The 17,151-nt window shown below is 41.3% G+C and overlaps 1 protein-coding gene across 1 annotated transcript; it reads left to right on the top strand.

Annotated features, from left to right (window-relative positions):
- The first annotated feature begins 10,385 nt into the window (after positions 1-10,385).
- MAP1LC3C (microtubule associated protein 1 light chain 3 gamma) lies at positions 10,386-12,380 on the top strand. Its single transcript, XM_071742467.1, has 4 exons — positions 10,386-10,456; positions 10,543-10,598; positions 10,737-10,843; positions 11,850-12,380. The coding sequence occupies exons 1-4, from the start codon at positions 10,399-10,401 to the stop codon at positions 12,058-12,060; spliced, it is 432 nt and encodes a 143-aa protein (XP_071598568.1). The 5' UTR covers positions 10,386-10,398; the 3' UTR covers positions 12,061-12,380.
- The last annotated feature ends 4,771 nt before the right edge of the window (positions 12,381-17,151 follow it).

Below are 17,151 nucleotides of genomic sequence, written 5' to 3'. Positions count from 1 at the left end.
ACAATAATGTCTTGTGTATCTCTTTCCATGTATTTGTTTATGAATCCTGTCACAAATGCACCTGAGACAAAAAGTATATGAGTTACTACCAAGAACTCTGCATTCAGGGAGTAACCACTGGTTCAAAATGAGAGTTTATACCATTGTGAAAATGGATGAAAATCTTCTGCTTTTGTTCCTCTGGGCAGAAGCTTGGTCCAGTACTTTCTACATTCTAGACCAAGTGTCCCACCACCACACTGACAATCTACCTCACTCTGACCCACCCTGATACTTTGATTTTCTCAACACACATCTGTTTTCATCAAAGCATTCAATGCATCCTGATTCTGCTCCTGCTCAGGAAAAAAAAAAAAAAATGGCTTGTTCTTCTTTGAGATTTTGTGGAAGAGGATCCAAGATGGGCAGCTGGCTCCCTAGCTCTTCTATGAGTCCAGCTCAAGTAATTTTTTGATTAGTGACTCTCAGCCCACTTCCTTTACTTTGTGACATTAATATGATGCTAGACACTAACTCACTGCTCTGGAGACATATGTTAAAGCAAAATATCCCAGTCATCTTTAGGCAGTTTGCCACCACCCCTCACCAAGCCTATTTCAGTGACAAGAGCAGAAAGTTGGATCAGAAAGTAGATTTCAAACCACATTACACATGGGAAACAAATGCTATCCAGGAAACCTTTTTACAGGTCTAAATTATAAATCATTCCTTGGAAGAATTTTTATGTTGGGGAAGCTTTTGGTGAGATGTTGCATTTCACCAAAGACAGCTGGGCTGTTTCACCATTTAGTATCCTTACATCTGTAGCAACTTACTTAATCCACTGTGAACTTCTGATTAGAAACCTTCAGCAAAAAAAGAAGAAATAACATACAAATATATATGGCCCTGTGTGTGTAAGTATATACTTAGAATTCTATGTACCAAGATGTATTTATTTATACACACAAAACCCTACAGTGTCTGATGTGATTAAAGCATCTCATTTTACAACAAAGAAAAATCAGATTTTTTTAAAAAAAACAGATTTTTTTAAACTCAGTTCACTGTGGACACCAAAATTTCAAAGGCAAGAGGAGTTCTTATGTTAATAAAATGTTTCTTTTCAGCTTTTGACCTTAACAGTTGCATGGGGCTAATGCTACAGAAGGGACAGGGACAATTAGAGAGGGTGAGTCTGATTCATTTGACTTTATTGTCCACAGAAAAAAGATGCAAATGAAAGCCTCAGCTGTTCACAAAACTAACTTGTTTTCCCAGTATGCTCTTAGTGATATATGTAAGTCCACATCAGTATTTGTATTTCTGGAATAGAATATTCAACATAATTCAGTGTAGCATGATACTGCTCACAGAAATGAATGTAAGTAAGCCAGAATATGAAGAACTAAAGGAAAAGGTAAAGGTATTTGCAGGAGAGAATATTATAACATAGAAGTACTTGATGAAATATTTAAGGATTTCTTGAAAGAGAATAAGAAAGTCAACTCTTGATTTTTCTTTCTAACTGTTCAATTTGTCCTTTAGAATCCGATCACACCTTTCTTGGAGCTGTTCAGTTTGAAGGAAAAATCACACCCTACAAGCAGAGTCAGTTTTAAAGATTAATACCTGGGGCTAGGGAGCCCAAGAGACTATAAATCTTTTATGTAGTATCATAAAAACATTAATCAAGCTGGTGCAAACAACCAGGTGCACATGTAGTGTGGGGAGGATTTACGTTTTCCAGTTGACTCCAGAGGCCTAATGCTTGTCCACAACCACTAGCAGGCAGCTCCTGGGGTCTCTTGAAATTTAGAATGAGGTTGTCTCCTGTGGAGGACCACTGGTTTCTAAGTGTGGTTCAACCTTGTGTTTCAGAGACCATTTTTAAACACTAGAGGAAAATTTACACTTTGCTCTTGCCCTCTCTATCAAAAATGATGCAACACAGCAGAAAGTGCAGAGTAGAAACTCGTGGGGCTATCCTGTGCATTTGTCACCAACAGTAATAGTCATAGATCTACTCCTGCCTTAAGCTCTTGTCCACTACATAGAATCATAAAATCACAGAATATTAGTAGCTGGAAGGGATCTCTAGAGATCATCTAGTCCAACTCCCCTGACAAAGCAGGATCACTCAAGCCAGGCCACATAGGAACACATCCAGGTGGGTTTTCAAAGTCTCAAGAGAAGGAGACTCCACAACCTCTCTGAGCAGCCTTTGCCAGTGTTTTGTCACCCTCACAGTAAAGTAGTTTCTCCTCATGCTGAGGTGGAACTTCCTATGTTCTAGCTTAAACCCATTATTCCTTGTCCTATTACTGGCCACCACCAAAAAGAAATTGGCCTCTTCACACCCACCCCTCAGATATTTATAGACATTAATAAGATCCCCTCTCAGCCTTCTTTTCTCAAGGCTAAGCAGCCTCAGTTCTTCGTAGAGGAGATTAAGAGATGTCCCTTAATAATCCTCATAACTCTCCATTGGGCTCTCTCCAGTAGATCCCCTACTCTTGATCTCCCCGTCTCTCCTGAATCTGGGAGCCCAAAACTGGATACAGTATTCCCAGTCTGGTCTCACCAGGGCAGAGTACAGGGGGGAGCTACACCATGACACTAGCAATGCATTGTTTTTCAAGACACTGTTTGAAAGAGGATAGGGAACCTGAAAGCAAATAAGTGATGAAAGTCTTCTTTCCAAAGCAGCTGCTCAAGAAGACAAAAGGCAAGACACAGTCAGCAGCCCCCTCGTGCAATATATTCCATTTGTGGCTTAAGAACAATTCATCCCTTTGTAAAGATGGCCCACTGCAACCTCAGTTCTGCAAAGATTGGGAAGAATTGGCTTATCTAGTGCATACATGTTAGTCACACAAGCCAAAGCTTCTGAATTGGGCAACAAGTCAGTGTTTTGCACCTTCAGGTTAACCAGCCTGACCCCCTGTTAAATGCCTCCCATCCCACCTGTATCTTGTACATGCTGTTTCTCAGTGCTTTGTTATAAATCCATTTCCCATAGCTCACTAGCTGTACAAGGCTATATGGGCACACTCTTTAGAACAGTTTTAACCCCAATTCATGTTGAAGATGCAAAATAGATGGGCTGGAGTGCATTGGTATAATTTATTGTGACAATTTCACTTGATAGCACTTAGGAACTGAGCAAACCTGTGTGCAATTTGGCAGAGAAAATTTAGCTGAAGGACATCTAGAGCAGAACTCAAACTCACTTCTAAGAGGCTGAGCTCTTTGAAGAGTTTTTCATGTTTCCTGCTTCAGGTACACAAATCAAACACTCAGTGTGGCCTGTGTAAAAGGAAGGGCTCAGACAGAGGACAGCTCAGAGCACTGATGCTGAATGGATGCTCTGCAAGAGTTTCCCTCTCTCTCTCCATTGACCACGTGCGAATTTGAGAAGCCTGGACTCTGGATTTAGTATATTTCCAGTTAGGTTCCTGAAGTAGGTAATTTTGAGTACCTGCTACTCTACGTGTTTGGGTGGTGTTTTTTAGTAATCCCATATGAGTCCAAAGCACTTCTCAGCATTTTCACGTTCAATAAATTCCTGGCATTTTTACAGACCTTTGTTCATGGCACATGAGTATTAACTTGAGCACCGCAGCAAATTTGTTATGCAGCCAAGTATATGATATGGCTCAGGGACTTGGCCATGGCTCCAGGACTTCTTTATGATCACACAGTTCAGTAGAAGGACTGGGAATAGGTGTTTCTTCTAAAGTAGCTAAGCAACAGGCCTCTCTTTTACATCTCTTATTACATTAATTGCCTCATATCTTACAAAATTCCCTAAACCAAGGATTTCTAAGGCAAAGTGACATTCTCAAACTTGTAGAGCAGGAACTCAATCTTTCCTTCATACTTTATACTTAGTTTTGGAGTTTGTACCTCTATAAGCCTTAGATATTTCCACTAAAAACATTTAAAAGGCATTTTAAGTCCCAAATGTCACAGTTTATGATTACATTATGTGGGCCCCTTTTAAGAGTCCTGATTTTCATTAAGTGCACAGCAGTCTCCCTGTAGAGATCAGGCCTATTCAACATGCACCTGACAGGAGAAGTATCCAAAGGTCCTGGCCACTTTTGGAGAATCTCTGCATTGCTCTGCTGGTGCTTTCCACCCCAGAAGAGAGCTCAGCTCTCTTAACCCTTCTGTCAGACATTCCAGCAGGAATAAACAGAACTGCCAGCTTCACAAGGACATGCTAAAGCTATTTTTAAACTCCTCTGCTCTCTGTCAGCTATAACAACCTTTCTGAAAGTTAAAACAGATACCAGTTTCCAGCATCTACAAACCAAAAACCAATAGTTACTTTTGGCACCACCTGACACATTCTTGGCAATCTCAACAGGGAGGCCAGGAACAGGTTGGACATGAAGCCACTGATAACCTATCTGAAAACAACTTGTCTAAAAGAAAATTCTTTAAAACACTGTATGAAAGGGGAAAAAAAAAAACTCCTCCAACAAATTATCATGGTATAGGCACAGAGTGTAACTTTAAAATCCATTTCTGCAGAGCCTGGTGTGCTGCTCCCTCTCAACAAGGCACAAGATCTCAGGTCAGTACCCCTAGTAGGAGCACTACTAGAACCATCAAGACAGAATGCAAATCTTCTACCAAGTCAAGCAGCAGACACAGTAATAGAAGAGGGAAATTTTGTTTCCAGAATTCCAGCCTATAATTGACTTCTGTAAAATGAGATTTATTCAAGCAGATCCTCAATAAATTCTAATCAGAATCAAATTTTGAACTTTTCCCTTTTTTATCATGCCTTTGCACTAATTGTTGCTGCTATGCAGGTGAAGCACCAGCAGTGCCTTCAAACAATCAAATACACACAGTATCCTAAAAATGCCAGTGCATCAGCACTCATTAACCAGGCTCAGGCCCACAGAAGGGCCTTGTTATCAAGAAGATTTGAATAGCATTACTCAATTATTGCCAGTTGTAAAGCAGACATAACTAGAAAAATTTGATATTTTACGAATATTTTACAAGTTTTACAACTTTATTTTAAATCCATCAACTGGAGCAGTATATCTGAAAGAAAAACTGAATGGCTTGTCCACACAGAGAAACATTTCTTCATTTTCTCAAAAGATGACCAAAGAAATTGGCTAGCAAGAACAACATCAATTTTGTTTCTTCTGTAGACAAAAAAAAGATAGTACATTGCATCTTGGCAAAGATAAAAAGGGAAAGGTGGGAAAGGAGGATCCAATTAAGACTGACTGCTTAAGGGCTTTTCAAACACCCCTTGACTCAACAATTTTATTTTCACTTATAGGCAGCCTTCACGAAAGCACATCTTTAGTTTAACTGCATAATACTATTGAACTTCATAGGCTTTCTCACTGCCACAAATAAGCCTTCATTTTGCTATTTCACATTTTTTTCCCTAAAACATCATGCTGCAGTTTCTCCTTCTATTCAGTTAAGCTGCTTAAATAAATAAATCTTAGTCCCTCTAGGGTTGCATCATTCATATTTAAAATGTTAGTCCACACATTACTGTTTTGTGCCATCTGCATTTCATCCCTCATCCTCTCTTGCTTATGTACCCATTTGTGTCCAGGATTATTAAGTGCTGGTTGGAATTTATAGCCAGTGCTATGTCATCCAAGTTTTGCTATACTGGAATTAACTCAGTAGCACCTGCATACTGACAGATGAAGAAAAGCTAAACTGAGTTTATAGCAGACTAGAGTGCTTTTCACCATGTTACAATGGAGTGAATCTCTTTCACTGGAATGCAAAAGGCTTCTAACATTTGCATTTTTGCATGTATTGAGTTTTTTCTCTATAATAAATCTGACCCTTGGGTTTGCCTTCACTTGCCTTCTGTTCAGGTGTCTTGGCAGAGCAGACTAACAAACTTCAGAAGGGCTTGAAGCCAGGAGCCCTGCCTCCTCAGCAGGTAAAGCTCTTAAAATTTAAAATTTAAAACATTGCAGCCCCCACCCTGTGGCTGTGCTGGGTGGTACTGCCATGGTGGCAGGAGTGGCTGATGGGGATGGGTGCCAGAGCCTTGCCTGCCCTTGGCCCCCTTGGCAGGGGCTCAGCTGCTGGGCACCAGCATGGGCTGTGCCTGCTGGGGAGGCAGCCTCCAGCTAGGAGGAGGGGCAGCAGCCAGGTGGTTATTTTAACCTACCATGACTTTAATTCCTCAAGCTGAGGCCTGTGAGCCCTCTGATCACTCTTGTTCCTTAAACCTCACAGGGCTTTTCCCTGGGAGCACCAAAGAGCACCTGGGAGGCTTCTGAAGGGAGAATGCTGCACAGTCACCGGATTTCAGCTGAATGCTTCCTACAGGTCAGGAAACCTTGGCTAGAGACTCAGGACTCACACATCCTTACTCAAGCAGTCTGACCAAAACACCTCAGTCCTCTGGTTAGTGTGGGCAGCTCTTAATCCTCAGTTCCACAAGAGGTCACAGATCCACTTGGAAGCAGCAGTGTATGCCTCACAGCACCTGGAGGAAAACAGATGCCTGCTTTTGAGTATGACATTTAATACACAGCTCTGACACTCCAGTGCAAACCCATCAGTCTTTTACACCTTTCTGTTGTTGTTTTATACAGAGCATATTATAACCAACCCAACTCATAGCAGATCAAAGATAATGTCATTCAAACTTTCATACATGCTACAGTAATGTGATTCAAAACTTCTTCAGAATAGGAAAGAACAGAGGAGAACTGGCAAAGTTCAAGGAGGATTCACCATGATTAGAATTTCTCTTAGAGGATGCAGGATGTACCAACTTAGAGATCCACTAGATGTCAGCTAGACATAAACACACAGCCCAACTTAACTGGTTCATGATACAGTGTTATCCGGTCCTTGTGATGTGTCAGGGCTGAAGTGAAGACACTTGTTCCTCCCTGCTCAACCACTCTGTATTTTTTATCTTATTTTTCTTCCTGCAGCAATTACTGAAAAGATTTGGAAGTGTGATTTTAGCATGCAGCATTCTGCTGTGTAAAGGCAGCTGGTCAGTGATTCTAGTTTTAAATACAATCACACATAAAATATTGATGTTTATTTGTCTGTTGGCTTGTTGGTTTTTTTTAATTCTGTAAGAGGAAGGGTGCTCCTGTGATCAACTCAATGTGTTTGTGCTCCAAAAATGTGGAACCAGTTGTTGGTTGTACCATAGCCTTCCTCATAAAACTGTGTTCAAAATGTTGCACAGCCTTGGATTTTTGCAGCTACTGTAATTATTTCTACCTCTACCTCATTTTGTCTTGTCTGTGAAATCCAGGTTTTGATTTCTTCAGGACAGGCTTATATTTTTCTGAGCTGCTTATATTTTGCTTTGCACAGGGAGACTTGCATATCCATACAGACTTACATGGTTTCAGTGACAAATAGCTACCAAACAAGAACAATATGAAGAAATGTATGTTTTCTAACTCTTCAGGCCTTTTCTCATGACCATGAATGAAACAGAACAGTCTAAGAAAAAGGCCTTGCATTAGAGCCCATTCATCACTCTCCCCCTGCTTCCCTACCCGGCTTTCAAAAAAATGCAGGAAATTGGGGTGAAAAGTGCAAGAAACAAGGTAAGCAGTGAAAACTCCTGAAAGCATAAAATGAATTGGAGGGAAAAGCAGTCAGATTTAGGATAGCGAAAAGTCTATGAAAGAAGCACCCTCTCACTTGGTCAGGAAGCAAAGCTCTCAGTCATTTGCTCAGTCATTAGCTGACTCACTTCTCCCCTGCAGCAGCATCACTTATTCAGACTTCAGCCATGCTTCTGGGACAAAACAATTTGTCCTTTCCCAAGAAGTTCCTACCAGCTTATTTCAGAATCTCTTCATGTACTGTAATTCTGTCTTTTACAGGAGCTCTCTCATTTCTCCTGAAACTGAAACTATAGAGCATCCTCGAATTCTGGACACACTGCACCCTCCTGCATGGGGAAAATAATTCCCACTTTGAGGACACTTTGAGCCTGTGAGGTTTTTAATGTCTTTAGGGGGAATGGGATAATAAGAAGGACAAGATGTTTCTTTGCTACTTTCATGCTAAGCTCTTTGGAGCCAGATGCTTATGATTAAGTCCATAAAGCCACGATCACTTCAGTATAGAGCAAATGTACAGCTCAGAATTCAGTTACACATTTGCAAACCTGAGACTTCAGAAGAGGCTGTGAATGTAGCAATGAAACCAGACTAGATAAGATATGCAGCTCCAACTTCATGCTTTAATTTTCAGGGACTTGCAGCCTTTGAACATTCAAGCAGGTAAAAATAGAGTAACAATTCCTCTTTCAGTAGGGTCCTCTGAGTACTCCATTCTTTACACAAAATTTCTCTACCAGTCCATATGAGGACAACTTCAAAGGGAAAGGAAAGAAATAATTAAAACTAATTGATAAATTTCACCTTTAGGTCTGAAATGGGGTATTTCAATGCAAAAGTAAGTGCAGGTGTCATGCAGACACACATTAGACATCCCATTCTCTCTGTCTCCAGAAAATATAACATATTATATTAGGTTTGTGCTCACTCTTAGCTCTTACAGATGTTAGAGCTGTAACTGATCACCAGGTTCTCTTGGAATTCTGCTTTTTCTCACCCTTGTCAGGTATTAATTTTTCTTTCTAGCAGCTGCTGTAGGAGATTAAGGATACAAAAGGAAACAACCTCTCTCTGGAAGCAGCAGGGCTGCTGATGTCTCTATGGATCATTGCTTTTGTACCTCATGTGCTGTGAGAGGTGATCCAGAAAGAAGAGGACTGGTGTGCCAGGTTCCCTCTTCTCTACACACAGTGGATCACAGATCTTGCTACTGGATCTACTGGGCAGAGACCAGCAAGGGTGGGTGGAAGAACAAGTCCACTTCCTAAACAGCTTTGACCACAACTCCAAAGACACATTCCTTGATCTCCACACATTGTTCTGCTTCCTGCAGTCTTTGTTCCTGTGCTGTATGTCAGGCTATGTTGTTTCTTTACCCTTCAAATTATTCCTCCCTTCCTTTATCTTAAATACACGTCTCACTAGACTGAGTTATGACATTGTGTCTGTTCTGTTGGAAAATGTCCCCCTCCATTTACACTTCCCCAGTCACTCAGAACTTAAGCTAGACCCAGCTTTGTAAGCAAACCCCCAGGTTTATCTTCCCTGATGCAGAGGTCTACTCATGGAGAGGAGCTGTATCCAAGTCCTCTCTCCAAGTTCAGAGCTTTTGCTCATGAACCCATCAAAGCAAAGATCTTGTCTGCTCTGTGCAGCTAAATTTGTGGTGCCACATGGGGGAGCTTGTGCTGTGACTAAAGCTTCCCACTTCAGATCAAGAGGAAAGGACAGCTCAGCAGCACTAAGGACCTCAGACACTGGAAACTGTTCTGGTACAGCTGTTGCTACATGTGTACATAGTGTGCACACACTGTGTTAAAAGATGTTCCTTCTCAAACTGATCTTATGTGACAGTCACTGAAGCAGCCAAAGCCATGACTCATAAACATTAGAAACTTCCAGCTGTCCTTATCTGGTAGATCAAATAAAATGAAAATTACTACAGTTTAAAGGCACAAGCAAAGCAAATGAATAACGTGGGTCATTTCCAGCCATCCACGAAAATGACTTACATACCCAACAACCAGCCTTAGTTAATCAGTTAATTCTACTCCTTGCTGAGCCATGTCTGGCTGTGAAGCCATCTTTACAGTTGATAAAAGCAGGTGAACAAGAAATCCAGAAGACAGGGAATCTGTCTCATCATATTTGGCAAGTAGATGGACCCGATGTCTGGTTGGAAACAACATCATGACCATGACTTAGAAACAAAATCAGAGTTAAAGCTCACCTCCAAAGTAATTGAGAAAATAAGGAACCTGGCAGCCCGAGGATGTGAAAAATGACAGGCTTTTTTTTCCCCTAAAAACCAAAGAAATAGTTTGAAAGCAGTTTGTAAGTAAGAAGGTAACTGATCTTCTGGAATGGCCATCAGGAAAGGGAAGATGGAAACTGCCCAGCCTTGAAATACACTCTTTGACCACCCTGTAAGTAGTCAAAGACCTCTCACAAAGCATTATATTGTGTTGTGTCCCAAATATCTTGCATTTTGGGTAATTCTTATTGAAGAAAGGAAAGAATGGAAAGGATGTTGCTGGAATAGACAGAAGAAGCAGGCTCACCACCAGCAGCACATTTCACGTTCCCTGGAGCTCGTTCCCTGTGTGTGTGCACACACCAGAGCTCCTGGTTGGCGGGGAGAGGAAAACGTGCGAGGGTCGGGGGGGCTTCCTTTGGCCGATGCTGCCGAGCGGGGCGGGTCTGCCCGCAGCACCGGGCAGGACTGGGCCGGGCCGGGACCGGGGGCGGGCACATAAGAGGCGCGGGGCGGCAGCGGGAGCAGCATCGGGAGCATCGCAGAGCGAGGATGCAGGCGGTGCCCGGGACACAGGCGGCCAGGCCGTTCAAGTTAAGGAAGAGTTTCGGTAGGGATTGGGAGGGCTGCGGGGGCTGCTGAGGGGAAAGGGGGGGACTGCGCGCAGGCGTAACACTTCTCATCTCTCCCGCGCAGCCACTCGGCTGGAGGAAGTAGCAGGGATCCGGGCGAAGTTTCCAACAAAAATCCCGGTAAATCTGTTTTCTTATTGGAGCTCATTGCAGCTGTTTAAAAAGAAAAGTTGGGAATCGCTTCCTAAAGCGTGTGTGGAGGGAGAAGGAGCCTGAACGGTGTGGGTTTTACTAAGTGTGACTCTGTAATTAAAACAGGTAATTGTTGAGAGATACCATAGGGAGAAATACCTTCCCCTCCTGGACAAAACCAAGTTCCTTGTTCCCGAGGAGCTGACCATGACCCAGTTCATAACCATCATCAGGTAGGTACCGAGCCCTGCAGGGAGTGGGGGTGAGTTGTGTGGTGCAGGGAGGGTTTGCTGCTGCTGCTGCTGCTGCTGCTCCCTAAGCAGGTATTTTCTAGAACTGTCCTGAAACAGCTTGCTTGATTTGGTGGGGAGGGGGATGAAGGTGTTAGTAATGGCTTCCCTCCTCTCCAAGTGTTTAAATAAAATCAGCAGATATTTTCTGAGGTGATATTTTCCGGGGGAAAAAAAGGTGGTCTGTGCTTTTTGGGTTCATAGTCTTCTCTCTTGCCCATGAGTGTAGTGAGTAAAGATTATATTAAACTCTGGTTCTGCTTTGTTCTTGCTTGGTGATCATGGTACTGGGACACCAGTTCTGTTCTGTCTGTGGCTCTTACTGCTCCTTGTTGAACTTGCTCACATTCAAAGCAACTTGGGTGAGAGTGGCACAAAATGTTCTTTTAAATTATTCTTTATAAAACATTACTGGGTAGAAGTCTCCCAAAATATTTAGTGATGGTCTCTGACAAAGTGAAAACCATGTGCTTTCCAGTACACTTTTCAAAGCATGGAAGAGATCTTTCTAACTACTGTAAAAATGCTTTTGGCTCTCAGACAACTTAGGTCATGATCCTTGTGTGTAATGTCTTTGGAAAGACTCCTTTGAGGGTAAACTTTAAAATAAGAGTAAACAGACCCTAATGGAATATTTTGCCATAGCTGTACTACAGAAGCTTTTTTCATTTCTGCTCAGCACTTCTATCTGGTAATTGGGAACTCAAAGCCCAGGCTCTGTGGCACTTGGGTCAGATGTAAGCTGCCCTCAGAGCACAAACCTTTCAGCTTCCAAGCGTAAAATTTACTTTTTGCTGGTGAAGATATTAAGCCACAGAATGACTTTACACAGCACTTCTTGCACATAGTTCACGAACTTCTCTGCTTTTTGTATTTCATAGACTAAAGTCAAGACTTTATTAAATTTTATGCTTAATTTGTCTCCACTTCTCCTCCCTTCTTCACTTAGAAGCAGGATGGCTCTAACTGCTACCCAAGCTTTCTACCTGCTGGTGAACAACAAAAGCCTGGCCAGTATGTCCTTGACAATGGCAGAAGTGTACAGGGACTACAAAGATGAAGATGGCTTTGTGTATATGACATACGCTTCCCAGGAGATGTTTGGATGCTTTTTACCTGCTGCTAAAGGGAAAATGACAGAATCCCTTCTAAAAACTTAAGGTTGGGTCCATGTGCTGCAGTGAAGCAGTTTGCTATGAATCATGCCTGTGACATGAACCTCGGAGATGCTCCCTCCAATTGGAGCTCTTGAGCTCTGTAGTGGGGAGTCATGACCCAAAAGCTGGCAGGACCAGCTGAAGACAGAAGTGGTGGTACACATTTCCTAGATAATTGGATATATATTTTTTTATGTTTGAAGACACTGGGGTTTTTTTGAACTGCACCTCCACTATTTTTTTTGCGATATCAGTCTTTATTATGTAACTGGTTTTTAAGGTGTCCTTAAAGCCTAAGTAAAATAAACAAACTTTTAAGTATTGAGTTGAATGCTAGTTTTCATCTGGGGAAAGACTGTAAAAGTCTGTCTAGGAGAAGGTCCTAGAATAATTCTGGGAATCTGAGCTCAAATGCCTCTTAAATGAAGCATTGATTGCTCAGCAACTCTGAATTTTTGAATGCAGTAATAAACTTTAAGTTGGGTTGTGTGGGAACAAAGTGGTTACCTCTGTGTGGTTTGTTAAGCTTGGTATCTGAGCTGCAGGATTCAGCAGATGGTACTGGTGCTAGAGCAGGGTTCAAATGCAGAGTTAAGTTTAACACCTGGATAAATTACTGTCAGCTGTGACAGAAAAACTATCTGGGAGAATTACTTGTTTAAATAAGCAAAACAGATTTCTAGTCAGCATAACTTAAATGCAAATAGCAAGATCTGAACTAGTTTAATCAAGTGTTCAAGAGGTGGTTCGGACTACTGAATTTTGCTGGTCTGGCCTCTGAAGATGGACAACTGTATCCATTTCCTGCAGGCACCTGCTTGTTGGTTCCCCTGGAGGCCTCCAGTGAGCCTTCTTTCAAGAATGGACAGAACTAGTGATACAGCTTGGGATTAAAAGGTACAACAGTGACCCTGGAAAGTGCTGAAACTGTCATGTAGTGAGATGCTTTTTTGTGTAACACACAGACTTGGTTCCCTACACAAGTATTAAAGGAACATTTGACGTGAGGCTTAGCCTGAAGCATAGGTAAAGCTGTCTGGCCTGATCTTCTTATGAGAGGAATGTAATGGAGAGCTGAAGAAGTTCTGATTATGCATAATTAACATTAAACACCAAGTTATTGAAAAACCTATCAGTGTACAGTTATTCTGTGGCAGCCTGAGTTTAGGATGGTCAAATTTTTATAATATGATGTAATTCTTCTGCTCAGCACCAAACTGATTTGCAGAATGATTAATATAGGAATTGCTGCAAAGAAAGTAGTGTTGACAGTATTTAAATTATGCATAAGAAAGGAATGTGCATGCAAGCTTTTAGCAATGGTTGTCTTGCACTAATAATCTCTTGAACTTAAAGCTCAAGAGCAGACCTGCCTGAGCTCTGAGCACTTCAAGCCTCTAAACCAGGGGGCTTAGAGGGGTACCTGCCTTATTAAAGATGGTGTTTGCTAACTCATGTTTCACGAGCTGGGTTACAAAGAAATCATTGACCTGACTGACTCAGTGGAAAGGCAAAGGCTATGTCAGCATAGGTTATGAAAACATGTGGGCTTAGGGATCCCAGAATCTTGGATAAATTTCATTATGCTTGTAATGGAAACAGTTTCCATTGCACAAATTGAACTCAAATAGTCATTTGTTACCAGCCCTCAGGGAAGCAGAGACACCTGTTTGGCAGCAGTACCACACAGCAATGTTGAAAAGCTGTAGGAGTCTTGGGGTGGGGAGAGCAAGGAGAAGTCTTGCACGTTCAAGCCCTCTTGCCAGCCTAAGAGCTGGGCTAATATTTTGCTTCACTGGCCCCTCTGTTTGTCTTCCTGTCTTGTGTGTTACTTGGTATACAAAGAGAAAAGCTCTACAGGTTCTTGGCTGGAGAAAGTTTGTCTGACAAGCAACTTTCTTTGGTTTGTGTTGTAGTGGCCAAGGTGTAAGTGTTGGTCCCTCCAGCATTTTTTGACATTAGGTTATGGTGTCTAACAGGCTGAGCCACAGATCTAGCCAAAAAAAAAAAAAAAAAAAAAAAAAAAATTGTACAAGGAGAAGGTCAGTTGCAGGTAAAGACCATTATTATAAACCTGTTTAAACTGGCCTGCTGGACCTAGAGAGAAGTCCTGTGAGCTGGCAAAGCTTCATCATTGAGTAAGTCTAATAGACTTGCTCTTCTACAAGGTACTAAAGCAGATAGGATTAACAATCAAAACCAGTTTTCAACAAGTCTTGAAATAAACTAGGAGTTAGAAGCCCATATCAGTTATCCTGCTGGTAGAGCTGCTTTGGTGTGACTAGAAGTTTTGGATTTAACCTATTGTCTCTTGAAGTGCAAGGAACAAGGATTAGAAAAGAAGCTAACAGAAAAACTTTGCTCTGACCTAAGTAGCTGAGATAGCTGCAGCTGCTTCCAATGTAGCTGCTGTTTGTAGAGCTAATATTTGTTGGAGCAAATACCTATTGAACAGAGAGAGGTACCTGGTTTTTTGCAATGAAGGACAGCATGCTGTGGTGTGTAAATTTAATAGCTCTTTTAAGCATAACCCTAATATAAAAAAAAGGCAGAGATGTCAATTACTGTAAAAGATCCTAATTTCTGTATTACTAAATGAATTTGTGTTCTGTAAAACCCAAAATATCCACTAGAGAAAAGAAAATTCTGAGGATACTTTTGTTTCTGCCATAGACTACGAACTAAATCCTGGAATTTGGTGCTCTGGCTTTAAAGCACCTGGGTATGTACATGAAGTAACTTGTTAGATTGGGTCCACAGCACACAGCCCCTTGTAAGATCAAGGACTGTGTTCTGTCTTCAAATAGAAAACCAATCAAATTGAAAGACACTGAACATAAGTGTGGGATGAGGGCTAAAATTGTCCTTTTTGTTGGGGGGTGTGTGTGTGGGTGTGTGTGTGTGTATATATATGTATATATTTAGAATTGTGTAAAATAGATTTCTATGGAAGATGCAACTTTAATTAGAAAAGTGTAAAAAAACCAAACCAACCAACCAAAAAAACCCCCCCAAAAACTGCGAAAAAACCCCAGCTACTAAGCTTTGTTTTTTTAACTTCAAGGTACTAAAAAAAGCTCTAATATTCATAACCAGAAATACTGCTGGAGTTATTAAAAGGGAAATACAAACGCAGCTACAATTTGAGGCTGCAAACTTGCTGCATAAAGATGATATTTTAATGAAATGTCATTCATGTCCAATGTATGTCTGCACAGTGACTGCTCTGGGAACAGGACAGCTTTCTTGTTTTCAGAAGACCTGAATGAACTTCACTTCTGAGACTCATGGTGTGGGCTTCACACACTGCTCCTAAGAGGAACTGGAGTATCTATTAAAGAAAACCACTCATGAGGTCTTGGGTTTGATAAAAAAATAATTGTACCAGTGCAAGGGCATGGAAATGAAGTTTTTTTTCTGTTCCTGCTAAGACTAGAGATTCAGCTGTCTGTACTTTTCCTTGTCACAGCTGATGTTCTGCAGCCATCTACAGACTGTGTACAACACTTTATAGAGTGCAAATTGCCATTTGCTGCTGCAAGGCAAACATAACCTCAGCTTGGACTTTAGCACATAAGCAACAGTAGGAGCTTTCCAAACTGTTTGGATTTAAAAAAAATACTTAGTATTGTGTGTGGTTAGAATAAACAAATAAATGAATGAATGAGGATACTAATCTTCTCATTCAAGTAATGCAGGAATAAATCTTGTGGACTTAGATGGGCTTTTTATTGTTTTTCCTGTGCTAACTACTTCCAGATGGTGGTAGCTTCAGATTAAAAATATTAAAGATTCACTTTAACACACTAAGTGACAGACTGTATCCTCCTCTTCAAATGAAATTTTTTGTTTTGCTTACATGAGATACAGTAAATTAAGAAGATAAAAAATAATTAATTGGACAGAAAATAACCTTCAGCATTAAGCTGCAGATAGAAACTATGGAGAAAAAAAACAAACCAAAAGACTTAACCAGGTGAGAAAGTATTTTTAGAACACTGGCTTTTAACTTTTGGACTGTAAAGTGAGTGGGGAGAGAAGGAGGGTTTCTGTGGAAAACTTCCAGGGGACCCCTGGAAGGTGACTGCTTTCATATATGTTACAGTGCAACCTATGTACAAAGCTTCTAATGCCATGTACATATCTCAAGGTTCAATGTTCCAGAAAAAGCTTTAGACCACTCTTCTGAATTTTAAAATATCCTCATCTTTTTATACAGTTTTGCATCAACCTGTCAAATTTTAGCAAAAGATAAAATTTATGCCCTTTGGATATGTTTAGCAGCTTTCCTAAGATGAGGATGCTTCATAACAGGAGCTGTACCTATTTTCTCTCCCTCATGTTTTTAGGTTGCTTCTTAAGAGCACAAATTTCTTAGGTTTCTGCTATTTGTTACTATACAGTCCCCAACATGCAAAGGCAGTTTGGTCATATGATAAGTAAGTCTTACCCTAGTTTAGAGGAATGTGAATGTAATTTTAATGAAGGTTGATGATGTCCTTAAGGGTCCTTTCCAAAAAGCCTTAGTTGTCTGCTCTTGCTTTTCCTGCTGCCTCTTGCTTTCCACCTGATGCCTCTCTTATGACTGTAATGTTCCTATGGCACACAACTGTAGCAGCACAGTCCAGGTGGATTTTGAAGAATACACAGCAAGATGTCAGAGTTTAAAAAGCAGCACTGTCCCTTCCTCTCTCCAGCAACAGATCCTTGGGAGGGAGTGTGTCTGACCAGGTGCACATGGAGTTGCCAGACAAGGCAAGGACTGAGGAGGGGCTGCTCAGGCCACTTAACACTTACATCATGTCCAGCAGGGACTGTAAAGAGCCTTTACAAGACTGCTTATGATTTGTTGGAGGGTGGGCTTGGCTGGGGGTGTTTAATTTTGCAAGTACTCCAAGATTCTGACTTCACTTTCTTTCTGGGTGTAATGGCATGATCTGGATCCTAACTAGACCTTTAGCCCAAGCCTGTTGGAAAGATGAGGAGTCTATCAATGGCACAGCCCTTGAGGTGCTGCAAAACCATCCAGGTTCATGTGCCACCAACCAATAGATCCCTGATAGACCCAAAGCTTATTTCCCATTCTCAAGAACA

The sequence above is a fragment of the Heliangelus exortis genome, chromosome 3, assembly GCF_036169615.1.
Source record: "Heliangelus exortis chromosome 3, bHelExo1.hap1, whole genome shotgun sequence".
In the NCBI taxonomy this organism is placed as follows: domain Eukaryota; kingdom Metazoa; phylum Chordata; class Aves; order Apodiformes; family Trochilidae; genus Heliangelus; species Heliangelus exortis.
Note: the sequence above shows the minus strand (reverse complement) of the source record. Positions and strands in the feature narration are given on the sequence as shown.

Bases quoted from the DNA above. Each gene is read 5' to 3' on its own strand.
- MAP1LC3C (XM_071742467.1), top strand. From the start codon at position 10,399: ATGCAGGCGGTGCCCGGGACACAGGCGGCCAGGCCGTTCAAGTTAAGG. The intron at 10,457-10,542 runs GTAGGGATTGGG...TCTCCCGCGCAG, and splicing joins CAAGTTAAGGAAGAGTTTCG to CCACTCGGCTGGAGGAAGTA. The intron at 10,599-10,736 runs GTAAATCTGTTT...TAATTAAAACAG, and splicing joins AGTTTCCAACAAAAATCCCG to GTAATTGTTGAGAGATACCA.